This window comes from Aulonocara stuartgranti (assembly GCF_965226115.1).
Source record: "Aulonocara stuartgranti genome assembly, chromosome: 7".
Classification (NCBI taxonomy): domain Eukaryota; kingdom Metazoa; phylum Chordata; class Actinopteri; order Cichliformes; family Cichlidae; genus Aulonocara; species Aulonocara stuartgranti.
In genome coordinates, this window is record NC_138945.1 from 49,660,885 (window position 1) to 49,678,286 (window position 17,402).

At 41.3% G+C, this 17,402-nt stretch overlaps 1 protein-coding gene across 1 annotated transcript in view; it reads left to right on the plus strand.

Moving 5' to 3' along the window:
* syt12 (synaptotagmin XII) overlaps positions 1-16,320 on the plus strand; it is a 29,448-nt gene extending 13,128 nt beyond the window's left edge. The window contains exons 2-8 of the mRNA XM_082542096.1: positions 2,308-2,368; positions 2,923-3,116; positions 4,006-4,410; positions 9,741-9,956; positions 11,724-11,844; positions 12,354-12,487; positions 14,569-16,320. Of these exons, the coding sequence (XP_082398222.1) occupies positions 2,323-2,368; positions 2,923-3,116; positions 4,006-4,410; positions 9,741-9,956; positions 11,724-11,844; positions 12,354-12,487; positions 14,569-14,742 (1,290 nt within the window). The 5' untranslated portion in view covers positions 2,308-2,322 and the 3' untranslated portion in view covers positions 14,743-16,320. The remainder of the gene's footprint in view (positions 1-2,307; positions 2,369-2,922; positions 3,117-4,005; positions 4,411-9,740; positions 9,957-11,723; positions 11,845-12,353; positions 12,488-14,568) is intronic.
* The last annotated feature ends 1,082 nt before the right edge of the window (positions 16,321-17,402 follow it).

Below are 17,402 nucleotides of genomic sequence, written 5' to 3' on the forward strand. Positions count from 1 at the left end.
TCTGAGGCCCTCTCAGATGACTGAACTCCTCATCCTATCTCTAAGAGAGAGGCCAGCCAGCCTTTGGAGAAAACTCATTTTCACCCTTGTATCTGCAGTGTCATTCTTTCGGTCACTACCAAGAGCTTATCACCATAATGGGGTGAAGTGGCCTCAGTTAGAAAAGCGTGGAGTGCCTACTCCAGGGTCAGGGAGAAGCTGCTTCCCCGAGTGGAGAAGTTTAAGTATCTTACGGTGTTGTTCATGAATGAGGGCAGAGATGAGCGGGAGATTAACAGACGGATTGGGGTCCTGGATGCAGTGATGCGGATACTGTTTGTTGTGGTGAAGAGAGACCTCAGCGTAAAACTCTGGGGGACTTTGGTTTGGAAAGTTTTTCTCTAGTTTCTGCCACTGTGCTCTCTTGCTGTGAGTCATTTCACATTCACATCGCTCACTAGCTGTCCCCAGTTTGGGTACTTATATAATAAGGATATTACTTACCTTAGGGTAAGGAGGAAAGACTACTAAGTGTATAAAGGTTAGAAACAACCTTGAGCCATTGTGTTGGATGATAATTGGACTTTATCCTGTGAACGTACGCCACAGAAATGCAGTGAGCATGTTTTGTAGTCTATTTCTGTTCCCAGGAAGCTGGACATCATTATTCTGCCGCCTTAAACCCACTGAGGCGTCGGAACACCAACGCTGCCTTATTGTTATTTACTAAATCCGTCTGAGACCTTGTCTTGCTCTCGCTCTTATTCCCTTCCACACTCTCTGACCCTTCTTCCTCTTTTATGCTGCTTCTGGACCTCTTCTACACTCACACGTTACCTTAAGCAGAGCTGAGCTGATCTGAATCATGCTGGGCCCTGATAGGGAGGTGGTGCTTGGAGCTTCCTTCTCAGCCAGAGATTCCGTGTGCTTTGCTAATGGCACATCAGCAGCTGTCAGTGGACCCTGCACTGCGTCAGCCAGCATGACTGTGGTCTGCAAAGCGCTCAGCAGAACTGACACACACACACACACACACACACACACACACACACACACACACACACACACACACACACACACATCCTGCAGCCCCACCCCCTCCAGGCCTTTTTTCTATATCATTAGTGTAATGCTCCCATTTCCCCAGTGCTGCTCAGATATGGGGGAGATTCCAACAAACTCGGAAGGAGGAGGGGGGAGGAATGAGTCACGCACCAGTGACAATGTTGGGTTTTTTTTTTCAGTTTGCAGAGGAAGAGAGGGGTGCAAGAAAATGTTGTTTTGTCCTTTGACAACAACGCCTGCTGCCATTTAGAGAAAAAAGAAAACCATTTAAATGTAATATCTTTTTATTGTTAAGTGGACAAAGGATTTTTCCTCCTATCTGGCAGCTCTGGGCAGGAGGAAAATTGGAAGATCTTAGAGAAGATTCATGGACATAGTGAAAGAGGACATGCAGAGGGTTGGCATGACAGAAAATAATGGATAAATGGTGCAGCAGAAAGCAGAACAAGAAGAGTTAAAGAAACTTCCCTGTGTGCACATACAATTATAGTGCACTAACATTCAGAAGTCTGAGCCCTGAGGTTTTTGCCATTCATTTGAAAAGAACGTGTGTCTATTTTTTTATTTTTTGAAATTCCCACGTTTCACACAACAACAAAAGTCACAGATTTATGTCTCATAGTTCAAGCATGTTTTTTTCTGAGTACTGCAAATAATATATATATATGAACATTGTTATACAAAGGTTTTCCTGTGTTGTGAGAGGAGTGTCAAGTGCTGTAATTTCAGGGAGCATTTAAACCTGATAACAGGCTTCTCTCCTTGAGGCTAGCGGCTTAAAGCTAACCACTAATAGCACGAGCTGTCCCATACTCCAACCAAACTGTAACCAAGTCACTTCATTTCCCTTCAGCTCCTCAGAAAATAATCCCCTTTCATCTTTTTTTTTGTTTGTTTTGTTATTGTGTTGGATCCAGAAGGCACTCGTGAAGGGATGTTTTCCTGCTGATGACCAGATGAGAAAACACTGTAGAATTTTTGCAATATATCATTGGTCATGAACACCAAACCTAGTTATGCACCAGTGTTACCAAGCATGCATCCTGTTTATGCATTTTGAAATGGCAGCAGATGTCAAGAGTTATTAAGGATAAATAGTGTAGTTTGTCTTGTGGCACAAATCAGGTTTATGTAAACACATTTGCTTGACGGTTATTGCCAGCACGGTTTAAAGGTCATTTAAGTTACAGTTTGCAAAATCATATTAGATGTAAAAAAGAAAAAGAAAAAAAAGGAACTTATTGTTTGGTTGGGTTCTTGCAGGCTGGCTGCAGCACCATGTCCTCGGCTCAGAGTGGAGATATATCAGGCTACCATCTGAGTGGTGAGTAATTGTTTCTATACTTACTTTGTTTGAATACCTTTGTGTGGATTAGTGTTTGACAACCGCACTGTTATATTTGCACAGACCTCATCTCACATGGAGGCAGTGCTGTTAGAAAGCAGTTTACATTGTTCTGTAACTGGCTTATCACAAGTAGAGATAAAGCTGGCAAAGTCCTCAAGAAGTTTCAATTCAATTTTTAGGAGTCCAGCTCTGTGCAGGCTTCCAGTGCCTTTATAGATGCTGTAGCATTTAATTCAAACTGGCATTTTAACTTGTTTGTCAGATTTTTGTCAGATTTGGTTCCCAACCATCTGATTTACATAAAACTTTATGTGCTCCGACTGACTCCCAAAGCCACCACTTGGCATTAAATGACAAGACCTGTAACAGTGGTGACTGTGCTCAGTCACTGGGAGCTGTTCGAGATTCCTACTCAACCTGGTGTTCTCCCAGTCTGTTTGCCATGATCAAACTATGACTTTATGTAACTACAGATGAAACAGAAGTTTATAAGGAATTCTTTAAGCATTTGTTTTTTGTATCTGTTTTAGTGGTGCGTAACCCGCCGGGCTGGGAGGTTGGGCTCTACCTGGTGGGCTTTTTCGTACTGCTGGGCCTGGCTGGGCTTAATATCTGGAAGCTGTGGAAATCTGGAACTTTTCCAACGCCGTCTCCTTTCCCCAATTTTGATTATCGATATCTGCAAGAAAAATATGGAACCTCCTTCTCGGAGGTCAGACAAAAGGTACCCGTACAATATCAAAAACTAGAAAAAATACCTGCAGATTCACGCCGAAGCAGAGGCAACTTTGGTGTCAATTACAAGTAAGAATCTGATTTTTTGAGATTAGTTATATAACTGAGCATAAAAAAAAAGCTGAATGTCAGTTTCTATTACAGGTACATTCTGCAGTGATTATTAAAAATAAATTATTTCACTTGACAAAACTAAGAATAATACACTAATAATATTAGATTTATCAATAGTAACACACACATATTTCTATGTTACAACTTTTTGCAGTTGTTTCTTAGCATTATAGTGTAAATCTGTGGAAATGAATGCAATTTGAATTAATTTGTCCAGTCTCAGTCTACTTTTTAATCTAACTTTACCTTATTTTTTATTTTCTTTGTTTTTCATCACTTTTTTAAAATCAGGACCACTACTATGTATCTAATTGCTAGAACAAGGTTTATTAGATAGCTAGCTAGCTATATAGCTATCTCACTAGCTAACTATCAAATAAACTTTGTTCTTCTGTAGCAGCTGATGTCAACAAAGGTTATGTCCAATACTCGTTAGTTTTTTTCTTTAACACAGTTTTGTGGAAAAACTAATTTATTCATAATGCATATGTAACAACTAGCATACAAACAAAAGTGCATTAAAGTTGCTAAACAGCGAGCTATTCCTCTGAAGAGTTGGTAGAGACCAGTAACAGAGCTAAAAGACCATAACAGGTGAATTATTACAAGTATAGCCGCTCCCTGAATCCATTCTTTGCTGACAAGTTCATGTTGTCAACCTAAAAGTTGCCATCAGATGTTTCCATGTCCTGTTTCTCAAGTGAAAAAAATCCTTGAGGTGTTAAAATGTTGTTTTGTCATTTTTTTTAATCCTCTACTCAAAGAGAGTGGCAGCCAATAACCACCGGCGAACCTCCACCACATCCAGCCGTAAGCCTAGTCTGGCCCTTGGCGACACCCCAGATGGCTTCAGGGACCTGGGCCATTTGGAGCTAATGAGTAGAGAGTTGGACCCATCAGGCATAGCTCAGCTCAACCGATCCATCTCTACCGACTCACTCAGCTCAATCTCCTCTATTGCCAACAACTTTGGTAATGACTTCACTGTTGGCCAGCTGGAGGTGACCCTGGAATTTGAACCATCCAAGCACCCGGGCCAGGGGATGGGATTGCTCCACATCACCCTGCACCAGGGCAAAGACCTGCTGGAGAAGGAGGAAGGCGACTTCCCTGGCTGCTTCATCAGAGTCTCACTGGGGCCAGAGGAGATTAATGTGGGAGTGACAAGGGTAAGGAAACCTCTGCCTTCTGGTATTTTCATACTATGGGAGACCTCATGGAATCTGTGTGATAAAAAGATACATTTTAGAATTTCTTATGTTTAAATAAATGAATACAAAATGTAGGTTTCATTTCAAGGTAATTTGCTTTGCAAAAGGTTTGAGGGAAAATATGACAGACCTCAAGATGCTGTGTTTAATTCATCTAGAATGTAAAATGTCAAAAAGGACAGTAAAGGTCTTCACAGTACTTGTTTTATATAATAAATAATAATGGCTTTCAATGGAGTTTCACTTGTAGAAGGTACTAATGGTTATTTTTGTTTTTTAGTACCTCATAATTATAATTAAAGTGGGACTCTGTTTTTTAAGGGGAATGGCTTTCCCTGTTATGTTTTTTTTTTTTAAATGTTTTCTAAATACTTACTTTTTTGCATTTGCTAATTAGCATTAAACAGAAAGTAGTAGGCCAAAAGCAGGCAGAATACAAACTGGCAAAAAGACTCCAAAGCTCAAAGCAAAAATCTGTCAAGTTGTTCAGGGTGGAGCAGGAGTACTGAAGAACTAATGAGCAGAGTGGGAACAGGGATGTGGAACATCAAGTGATGCAGCAGGTGGGGAGGCAGGACAGATGTGAGGACCTTGTGTGACGACAGAGTTACAGCAGAGGAGGCAGATGACCCACAGATGAATGATATAAATAAAACCATGACTCACTGGTGAGATATTTTACACGGTGGCAAAGTTGATGAAGAACCAGCTGCCATGGCTAAAAATGACCATTACAAGTAATATAATGTTTCACAGATATAAAAAAGGACAATAACAGCCAAACCTTAAATTTGAGATAAAAACATTATTTATTAACAAGTTAATCAAAGCGTGAAAGCAAGCATCATACATAGCTGTGTTAATGTAATGTAGCGAACACATGTATCATGACAGCTGCGGTGTTCCTCGTTAGCTTGCAATAAAGTGTAAAAATGTGATGGGGGGCCTTTTTTTATTCATGCTTTTGACTGCTAAAAGAGCGAGTTTGTGATGCTGGAGGACTGAAACTAAACGAAACTAACGGATGGCTAATTAGCACTTAGTGCTGAGATGACTGAACTTAAGATAAAATTTGCTTCTGATAAATTCGTGGAGGAATAACGTGGCATCGAAAGCCTTCCTGCTCAGTGAGGGCAGTTTGGGCTCCCTTGAAATGTGTTTAAGATCTCAGACCTGGCTGAATTTTAGTCAGAGACAGTGATACGTCCCTCAGGAGGAGATGCTCGATCCTGCAGCTCGACAAGCCAGTTCTTTCCTGTCCGTCAGAAGAGCCCATTTCATTTGCTTGAGTGGACAATCCCCCGAGAGCTGCAGGAAGGTTATTTCACATCTTTTACTGGATCAAGGATGCCTTTAATGTCTCCAATGGGCAAGCCTTTCTTACAACGAGCAGTAACCCCAAAAATTATAAAAGTACATTAATTATCTCACTCGGAAGAATAGTGCTTTAAAGACACTGTAATTTGATGAGCAAGACAATGCAATGGCACATTCTGCAGTGTTTTCTTTTTTCTCAATTAACTTTTCATTTTGTCATTTAATGGAGTACATAATGACTTCTATTGGAGTGTAACACTTACCAGCCAGTTTAGATACAGTTGAACATCTATTGTTTAATCAGTCAATTAGTGCATTTAGACAAGACAAGATGACCCGCTGAAGTTCAAACTGAGCATCAGAATGGGGAAGAAAGGTGATTCAAGTGACTCTAAACGTGGCATGCTTGTGAACCAGAAGCGCTGGTCTGTGTATTTTAGAAACTGCTGATCTACTGACATTTCCCAGCAAAACCATCTGTACGCTTTACAGATGTTCTGAAAAAGAGAAAATATCCTGTGAGCAGCTGTTGTCTGGGTGAAAATGCCTCGTTGATGTCAGAGGTCAGACGAGAATGGCCAGACTGCTTTGAGCTGATAGAAAGCCAACAGTGATGCAAATAATCAGTCGCTACACCCAAGTTATGCAGAAGAGCATCTGAATGGACAACACGCTGAACCTTTGGCTACAGAAGCAGAAGACCAGACCAGGTGCAAATCCTGCCAGCTAAGAACATAAAACTGAGGTTACAGTTTGCACATTCACAGCCAAATTAGACAACAGAGGGTTAGCAAAACGTCGCCTCGATTGCTGCTGCAAGTCAGAAGTCAGCATAAACAAGAGGAAAGCATGAACCCGTCCTGTCTTGTATCAGTGTTTCAGGCTGTTGTTGGTGGTTTGATGATATGGGGGATATTTTTTTGGTATACTTTGGGCTTCTTAGTACCAACTGAGCATCATCTAAACACCACAGTCACAGTTCACCCATCACATCTACCCATCAACTACCTCCAGATCAACGCCAGTAAAACCAAGGAACTGGTGGTAGACTTCCGCAGGCACAAGCATTCTCCACTGCAACCACTGAACATCCAAGGTATGGACATTGAGGCTGTGGACAGCTACAGGTACCTTGGTGTTCATCTGAACAATAGACTGGACTGGACTCATAACTCAGACGCCCTCTACAGGAAAGGGCAGAGCAGGCTGTACCTGCTGCGGAGACTCAGGTCGTTTGGGGTGGAGGGCCCACTCCTGAAGACCTTCTATGACTCTGTTGTGGCTTCTGCTATCTTTTATGGTGTGGTCTGCTGGGGCGGCAGCATCTCTGCTGGGGACAGGAAGAGACTGAACAGGGTGATCCGAAGGGCCAGCTCTGTTCTAGGATGCCCTCTGGACCCAGTGGAGGTGGTGAGTGACAGGAGAACGGCGGCTAAGCTGTCATCCCTGTTGGACAACATCTCCCACCCCATGCAGCAGACTATGACAGCACTGAGCAGCTCCTTCAGTGGGAGACTGCGGCACCCACGGTGTGGGACGGAGAGATTTCGCAGGTCTTTCCTCCCCACTGCTGTCAGACTCCATAATAAAGACTTTAACTGATCAAGCACACACATCCATACATATGCAATAATACTAAGTGCAATAATCCTTTCTGTCATCGTTGTATTTTTACTCAGTTGTATATAGTATTTGTATTTGTATTCTATTTTTATCTTATTGTATATTTATTTTATTTTATTCTACTGTATATAGTATTTTATTTTATTCTGTACAGTTGTGTACTGTATTTATTCTTATTGTATTCTAATTTTTGCCTCATAACTTTTGCACTGTCCACTTCCTGCTGTGACAAAACAAATTTCCCACGTGTGGGACTAATAAAGGTTATCTTATCTTATCTTATCTTATCTTATCTTATATGATAGCTGCTTTCATAAAGATAATGTGCCGTGTTACAAAGAATCATCTCAAATTGGTTTGTAGAACATGACAGTGAGCCTGCTGTAGTTAAATAGCCTCCACAGTCACTACATCTTAATCCAAAACAGTCTGAGTAAATCAAATTAAATCATTTCAGCTGCTCACTTGCTTCATTAAGAGCATTAACAAAACATTTACTTGTACTGCATTCCATTATAGCTTTTGTGGTGCATTTGCTTCCTGATAATCTACTTCATTTTTAGCTTTCCTTTAAATTCACCACTAGAACAATTTCATCACGCTCTTAGTAAGAAGCAACTGTTCTGACAAGAGAAGAAACAAGGCGTCGCTCCCGCCATCTGCTACACCTGGCGCTCGCCTTCTGCTCTTGGCACTAACGCTGCCAGAATATTCACACATTTCTTCCACGCTGTGAGTCATCGCTCCATTGTGGGGCTGTGGTTTTGTGCAGGCTTACACGGGATGCCGCGGGGACTCGTCGGTGCCCCAGTTTTAGTTGCCGTGCCGTTCGGAGGGGTTTGATCTGACGGTGATCATAACAGGAGCAGCCGCCGATGCAGCAGCTTTAGTGTCTCCCTCTTTAATGTCAAGGGAAGACCAAAGGAAATGCTGACATCAGCTTTACTCGCTCCGATGGCCACGCAGGCCTCCCTCCACCCACCCCTTGCATCTATGCTTCCTTTTGCTCTGTTTTTTTCTTCTCCAGCGCCTCTCTGTGCTGTTACTGCTTTTGTTTTGCGTTCTGTCAAAACCCCCAAGCCCCCACCCACCCAAATACCCCGTTTTCTCCCTCTTTTCCTCTCATTTATTTGCTGTCAGTTCTGCTTGCCTGTCGTGTTGCATGTAACAACGTGCACACACACCTCTCTTTCTTTCTCTCTTTTTATTGGGGGCTTACATCTCCATTGTAAAAGTGATAAAGCTAATACTGCAAGCAGGTAGTCTCACACGGTGGTGGAAGGCTGCTCAAGATGCTTTGTATGTTGTATGTTGCTACTTTTTTCTCTGGATCCCGCAGGTGCTGAGCAGTTATGATGCTATTCAGTTGGTTGATATGAAGCACAATCCAAGGTCAAGCCGCACAAGCTGATTTGTAGACCATTTGCTCTGCTCTAAATTCACATGTCCTCAACGCCGCAGTGCGTTGTCGTTTTGCTGTTCATCACTGGAAACCCCAGGTGACCTCGCGATCTCGGTTATGATGTGTTTGTGAGAAAGCTGCAGTGTTTTTATTTCAGACACATTTAGCAAAAATATTCATGCTGGATCTCATACTTCGAGAACAAACACTGGTGTGTGTGTGAGTTGGGGGGGGGGGTGGCTATTATTAAATCTGCTATGTTACTAGTTGCCTGGTAACTTCTGACCGCATCGGTTTCCACACATCCCCTCAAGACCTGATGACTTGAAATTACCATTACAACTGTAGCTCTGGCAGCCTCTGTCTTTGATCTTAAGTAGTCATGGTGTGGTTTGCTTGTCAGAGGCTGTTTTCCACATTAAAATGTGTTCTGGATGACAAGAAAAGGAAATGAATAGTGGTTTTGTAGCATTTTTTTCTGGTATATCAACAAAAAAGAGACCTTGTGCTCTTATCACGTAAGCTTCTTTAATAGCAACACTACAGGTGGCTGTAGCTCAGGTGGTAGAGCATGTCATCTACCAATTCCAAGGTTGGGAGTTTGATTCCTGCCTGCTCCAGTTTGCATGTCATCAGATCCTTGGGCAAGATGCTGAACTTCAAGTTGCTCCCTGATGTGTCTATCCAAGCGTGAATATTAGATAGAAAGCACTTAGTGTAGAAAAAGCTGCTTGTTTGAATGAGGCATAAAGTTGTAGAAAGCACATTGAGTGCTCAAGTAGATTACAAAAGTGGTATTTAAGACTAGTCAAACATATTACACATTCCTCTGAGAAGTATGGTGCAGTTGCACATTCTGTTTGGTTTATTTTCCATTGTTGTTCCATCATTGTGTGTTTTGAGTTTGGAATATACAATCCTGCAAATTGTCCACCACCTCCAACAGGTCCAGACAAATGCATTCACCGTGATCTTCGATGAGCGCTTCTCCATCCCCATGGATTCTTCCAGCCTGGAGGAGTACAGCCTTCGCTTTGCCGCTTTTGGTATCGATGCTGATGAGAGAAATATCAGCGCAGGCGTAGCAGAGCTCAAGCTGTCAGACTTGGACCTGACCATCAGACCATTCAACGCCTGGCTCTATCTTCAGGATGTCAATAAGGTGTGTTGATACAGAGAGAGAGACAGAAAAATAATGCTGGAACTGGAACATCTAAGTTCTGTCCTTGCAACGTTTCAGGAAGCACAGCGGTGTCTGACACCATCTGCTGGACATTTAACAAAACTACATGTCAGATCCAAACAGAATCAAGGTCAGGTCAGTGAGGGTGCTTCCTAAATGGACGAAGCGTACAGATTTTTTTTAATTCTATTGTGAAAACTATGTGACAATATCAATATAAAACTAATAGATACAATTTACCATGATAGGTTTAGTGGCGACAGTTTAACAGGATGGGAGAATCATTGTTACCTCATCACTGGATCAAATCTTGTCTAAAACTAAATCTAACAGCATTATTTTTTTTATTTAGAAATCAACATGTGTAATATTTTTCAATAACATATATAAACAAATGTGATGTAAAGCACATATATTATATCTTTTATTCTCAGCAAAACTGTGTCCTCAGTGAGCTGATCAGAGAAGCCTCATGCTGTGGAAAAAACGATGAACAGTATCCACAGAGCCTGGAGTGAGGCGCTGCAATAATCACATATATTAAAGATATTTAATTATGAATAATTAATATTCAGTTGAGTACACTTCATTTCTGTTTTATTTATAAAACTATTCATAACAGCAGTTATTAACAGCAGTCACCTCCAGTAGCTTCGCAGTGCAAGATAAAGACCTTACAATATTTGATAGAAAATCCCAACTATGCGATGATCTGCTATGAGCAAGCACTTGGCGACTGTGGGAAAGGCAAACTCCCCTTTAAAGGAAGAACCAGGTTCAGGGAGGGGCAGCCAATCTACTACCAGTATTAGGGCAGTGAGGGGAAAGACAGGAGATAAAAATGAGAGCTTAGAGAGACAAGGACAAAACGAACTATTGGAGGGAGAAGTCAACGACATGTGGCAGCGATATATGCACACAAGGGGAGTAAAAAGAGGGATGAGGAGGAGTGCTTAGTGCATCATGGGCAGCCTGAGCTTGTAGCAACACCACAAAATCATTTATCAAAAAGGAAGGTTTGGAACCTAAGCTTAGAGTAGAGAGGGTGTCTCTCTCCCAAAGTCAAAGTGGGAGTGGATTTCACGGGAGACGAGTTGAAGCCTCTGCCTCCTATTCTACGTTTGGAAACTCTAGGAACCACAAGTAAGCCTGCAATCTGACAGTGAAGGGATAATATGACACTTTAGGGTCATTAAGACGGGATCCGGTTGATTATTTAATGCTTTTTATTTGAGAAGAAAGATTTTAAATTCAATTCAGCCAACAGAGAGAAGTCAGCATGAAAGAAATATGATCTCTCTTTCTAGTCAGCACTATCTCGGGGTGTTTTGGATCAAACGAAAGGTATTCAGGAAACCTTTACAACAATCCGATTACACAGAAATTACAATAGTTCAGCTTAGAAGGAATAAACGGATGACTGTTAACCGTGATTTACTCATTTTGACAAAATGATGAATTGAAAATTAAATGTTTCAAAACTCTATACATTATGCACTAACACTATGCAATGAATATATAATTTTAGTAATTTAGACTTTCATTTTCATATATTCTTAATTGAACTAGAAACAAATTTAAAGACTGTGTGTAGCTCCTTAAAATTAAATAAAATCCACAGTAGTAGGAGTTCTGATTCGCCATACTCCAGTCAACACGTTACAGTCATTCTGTCGGCGCATCACCTTGACTAGAAATGTATGATGTTGTATTTAATGGCTGCCATGCTCTGGTTTGACCCCACAGGCAGTGGATGCAGTCGGGGAGATCTTGTTGTCTCTCAGCTATTTGCCAACAGCAGAGCGTCTCACTGTGGTTGTGGCTAAGTGCAAGAACCTGGTGTGGACCAATGGCAAGAACACCGCAGGTCAGGGATGCTTTTTGTCTGCAGGGTTGTGTTTCCTTTCCATCATTAGAAGTTAACCTGAAGTGTGTGCATGAGCGTTTTGTTTTCTTTTTCGTGTCAGCTGTGCAGTGCATGTGTATTAATGCCATTAAATCTGTGCCGTTCTCAACACGCTAACATCTTGTGAACAAATAAAATGCTTATTGATTTAATAACAGCAGCCTGTCTATTTTTATTCAGTAAAAGGACTAGATGTTATACTCCCTGTTAATGCATTGCTTTAAATGAAGAAAATCTTGAGGGATGGCTGTTATGAGGAAAGGCAGCCCAGAAACTTTATGGAATTTCTTTAAATAGTGTGTCAACTGATAATGGTCACACTGCCTGAGACAGCGAACCACACTGAAACACCGCCTCCAGAGCTAATTCTGTATACAGAGCTGTGAGTCTACCTGATTTGTCTCCAATGAGGAATTTAGTGGATGTTCTACAAACTATTCACTCTACCTTCACTCCTTCTCCTTCATCAGATCCATTTGTCAAAGTCTATCTGCTGCAAGATGGCAGGAAAATCAGTAAGAAGAAGACTTCCACCAAGAGGGATGACACAAACCCCATTTTCAATGAAGCCATGATCTTCTCTGTGCCGTCAATCGTTCTGCAGGTATGTTTCAGACCATGATTTATTATTTTCCAGAATAAGAAAATGTTAATAGGAAACATTATTAATTAGTAGGAGGGAAAATTAAAAAAAAACCACAAGTTTTGCAGGACTTAGGCTTCTTTTTGTCGTTACACTATTATCTATCTCAATCTGTGTTTTATAATCCTGTATGTGCCCTCTTGTAAAAGTGATAAGGGCTTTCAAGTAAATGTGCAATAAATTATAAGTATACAAATAAAATAAAGCAAAAGTTAATATGTATATGCAAAGATGGTAGCAAGTCTAGAAAGGCCATTTTTATTAGCTGACTAACACACTCACAAGGGAAATATTAGCATGCTAACTTGAGGCCAGTGGCTACGATGTTGACTTGTCTTGATGCATTCTCAATCATTCACGTTAGTAAATCCCAAAAGCTAATTCTGTTCATCAGGAAATAGTGTTTTCAGAGGGAGAAACGTTTCATCAGTCATCCAAGTGACTTCTTCAGTCTCAGCTGACTGCAGGTTTCCCCAACCTTACAATGATTCTAGATGAGAATACTCTTAAAAAGGTGTTTAAATTCACTGAGAAGGCTCATTCATACAGTATGAGAAGTCTAAGACCAGGCAACAAAGGAAGTTTGACTTACTTGTTGTGCATGGGAAGCCACAGCAAAATACGGAGAGTGTCCTCAGCGCTCAGAAGAGAAAAGGATGCCACACCGGGCATGTGGACAAGTGGATTAAAAATCTGCCTGACAGACAACTCACCCAAGCAGAGAAAAACATCCTTTCAAAAGGGTTGACGCAGAGACAAATCCAGCTAGTGGAACTGATCGCAGCCACAGCCGCAGACATAGCAGCAGGGCAACTACAGACGAAAGTTTCGGCCGGTCTCAGCAATGCAAATACCCCAGCATCCAACATCAGCATGGAGGAGAGGAAGGCACTAGCATCACTTGTGTTCAAGTCACTGAAACATTAGAGGTAGTTCATAAGAGATTACAGGATGACCCCAACCTCAGCAACAGGACCACTCTCAGCACCCACCAAGTGTGTTTGCTTTTGGAACGGTGTCTTAATTCCACCTATTCAGGTATGTGGATGACACCTGGGTGAAAATGTAATCTCAGGATGTACCACAATTCACAGATCACATTTCCTTGGTGGACCAACACATCGAATTCACCAGGGAGCAAATGAAAAGTGGCAGGTTAGCCTTCTTAGACTGTGAGATTTCTATCGCTAATGGTGGGCATTTAAAAGTTGATGTGTACCATAAAGCTACCCATACAGATCAGTATTTAAGGTTTGACTAGGGCCAGGGAAGCAGAAGAACATCACATCAAAAAACCCCTGAGTAAATATAGTTATCCCAGCTGACCATTTATTGAAGCGTCTGATTGGCAGTGATCCTAAGCAGACTCCAACACCTGAAGACTCCTTAAATTAAAGGAAAGCTTGCCTAAGAGTGTTCAGAATGTTTTGAAGAATAAAGGTTGTCATACCAAATATTGTTGTTTGTATATGTTTTAATTAGTGCTGTCATAACGCCATAACGCGTTGACGCCGTGCAGCCCTACGCACGGGGCAATCGGCGCTAACTCGCTAACGGGGATTTGCAGCGTTATTGCGGTTATGCCGTTAACGTCATTTTAACGAGATTAACGCTGACACCACTAGTTTTAATAAATCTTTGCATCCATTTCCAATTTTACTAGCAAACAATAAAACCATGAAGGGTGGCTTTAGACTTTTGCACATTACTGTATGCTGGTGTGGTTCTTTAAATCTTTCAGTCGTTGGTTCTCAAGTGCTGGAATAACCAACAAACTGAAAGATACATTGTTCAATGGTCTACATATATGATGGTGATATAATTGAAATCCTGTAGTGGAAACTATGCCTTTAAAATGCATGGATCATTCAACCCCCACAAAAATAATCTGTTAGAAAAAGTGCAAAAGCGTATCGAGATATGGTCAAATTGTTGTTGTGACACATGTATTTAACTAATTCCATAAAGATTTAGATGAAGAAAAAAACCCATCTGAATCCTGCTTAGAGAGAAGGTTATGTAACCACGTTTGTGCTCTGCAGGAGCTCTCTCTGAGGGTGACGGTGGCAGAGGCCACAGACGATGGCCGGGGTGAGAACCTTGGTCATGTGATCATCGGCCCTGAGGCCAGCGGGATGGGAATCACTCACTGGAACCAGATGCTGGCAACTCTGAGGAAGCCCGTGTCCATGTGGCACCCTCTGCGCAGGATCTAGTCACCTCAGAACATACCTGACCCGATTCGAGTACAACACTCACTTCTTCAAATTCCTTTGAACTCTCCCTTTGTTTGTTGCCATTTTTACATTGCATAAGTTATATGTCTCTGTAACAGAGACATTATCACCCTGGGTTGTGTATATAATAAATGAGTTTAGTCACCTCTCACTTTCATTATTTTGTCTTCATTCTCTCACCTCGAAAGGGAATTGGTCTGAAATCCGACTCTCCTCCAGTGAGAGGACTCGAGTATGTGGATGTATATATTGCTGCCTTAAAAGTCGTGATCAAATGTTTTATTTTCAAATTTGAAAAGGAGCCCGGCCTTGGCAGATGCACTCCCTCCCTCTGCATGGTGCGTGCGCTGGTAGAAGCCGATTGTAAATGTTTGGAGAATGAGCTACTGGATGAGAGGTGAACTTGTTTCTCTTTCAGGAAAAGCACCCATTTGTCTTTTCCCATCAGTCACTGATTGTACCTTCTTAATTGAATCGGTTCTAGAATTGAGATGGGTTAGCGCTCTTGGATTTGATTATCTTATATTTGTTAATAGTGTGGTTGATTAACATTAGCGGTTTTGGTATGTTCAGTATTAATCATGCTTAAATCCAGGTACTCTTATCCAGGTGAAATAACTGTAATTTGTAGCAGTGGTTACAGGGTGGTAAAATCAGAGGTAATCAGCATATAAATATCATGCTATGTTGTTCTACTTTTACCACGATTAACGCAATACTAATTGTATAAGCATATTAGGATGTGTAAATACTGCAGTATAACATTGTTTTCATTTAAACTTTTTCTCTTCTGGGTGTAAAAGACATGTTTTTCATATTATGACTACTAATAAAATGCTGAACACCATTTGTACAACTCTATATTAAACACCCATGTCATTGGTGATTGATGAATTATTGTTATTAAAACACCTCTGGGAATTTAACCTTTGATGTGGAGTGTACTAACCCCCTGGAATGGGTTTAAAGTTTCTTTTACATTAGAGGAAACATCTTGATATCCTGCGTGGTTTTCACTGGCCACTTGTTACATTCATTATAGCTGTTGTTGTTAAAACTGCCCAGAAACATCCCTGGCCAAAAGCAGGTGGTGGTGGTGGGCGGGGCTGGGTGTTAAGTGGAAGTAATGCCAAAACATTCAAATGAAGACAGTGTGACAAGAACCTCGTGAAGGTCAGGATGTCAAGATGGCTTTTGATCAGTCTCAGACATTCTCTACAACATTGTGCAACAGTGCTTCTGAATGTGAATTATCATGTGACGCAGCCGCTAACAATCTTTTGGATTTCTTTCTTTTTTCAGACATGTTTTAGGTCAAATTATGATTTATAACCTCACTTTGAACACACCTGTGGTCATGTAATGGGCAAAAGTTTCCTACTGTGCCAAATAATGAAGCAATATTTTCATTTACAGTCAACACTGGCATTCAGTTTGATGAAGTTGTAACTAACATTCAGCCATGCATGAAGTTATTTAGCATTTGATGTGAATGTGCCTCATTAATAAAATGTATTGTGTGAATGCCGTTTGAAATAAAAAGTGATTCAACAGTTACTCATGAGCCACTTTATCGTCATGACTTTAAATTGCAAATTTTTGTGAGAAACCTCTATAATGCATCTGTAGAAGTTGCATCTTAATATGCTCATCTTGGGTTTAGAATTGTATTAGTATCCTGTTCTTCATCAGGAGATTGAGATGCCATTGCTGTTTTTGTGTTTTTCTGAGTACTTCCGAGAACAGGTTAAACAATTTCTATTTGTTTTACTGGTTACAGTGATGAGTTGATTGGTAAAAAGTGATCCCATTGGTGCATCTAAAAAATCTATACCTAGACTGAATGCAAGAAACATGTAATCTAGAATATTCTAATTTGGTGATTTGAGAACCCATCAAAACTGGATTTTTAAATTCATACCACAGGTGCATCTACTAGGACTCTGAGGCGCAAGACTGGTAGGCACCAATAGTTTTAACATATAATTTTTCACACATAATTTTTGTTTTTTTTTATAGGGCAGCATGGTGTCACGGTGGTTAGCACTGTTGCCTCACAGCAAGAAGGCCCTGAGTTCAAATCCACCATCAGACTGGGGTCTTCCTGTTTGGAGTTTGCGTGGGTTCTCTCCGGGTACTCTGGTTTCCTCCCATAGTCCAAAGACAAGCAGTTAATGGGGTTGGGTTAACTCTGAATTGTGAACAGGTGTGAGTGCGAATGGTTGTCTGTCTCTATGTGTTAGCCCTGCGACAGACTGGCAACCTGTCCAGGGTGTACCCCGCCTATCACCCTAAGACAGCTGGAGTGTGTGTGTGTGTGTGTGTGTGTGTGTGTGTGTGTGTGTGTGTGTATACCCCTTCTCTCGCCAGCTGGGATAGGCCCCAGCGCTCTCTGCAACCCTGAAAAGGCTAAGCAGTAGCAAATGGTTGGATGGTATCGAAGGCTGTGCTAAGATCAAGCAAAATGATCACAGAACAATTTCCTGCATCAGAGGCCATTAACAGATCCTTATAGAACCTTAAGAGAGCGGTCTCAGTGGAGTGCTGCTTTTGAAAAGCAGACTGAAAAGGATCAAAAATCTGTAATCTGCATAGTACGGACCTGGTACCCAGGTACCATGACCTAATGGAAAACTCTG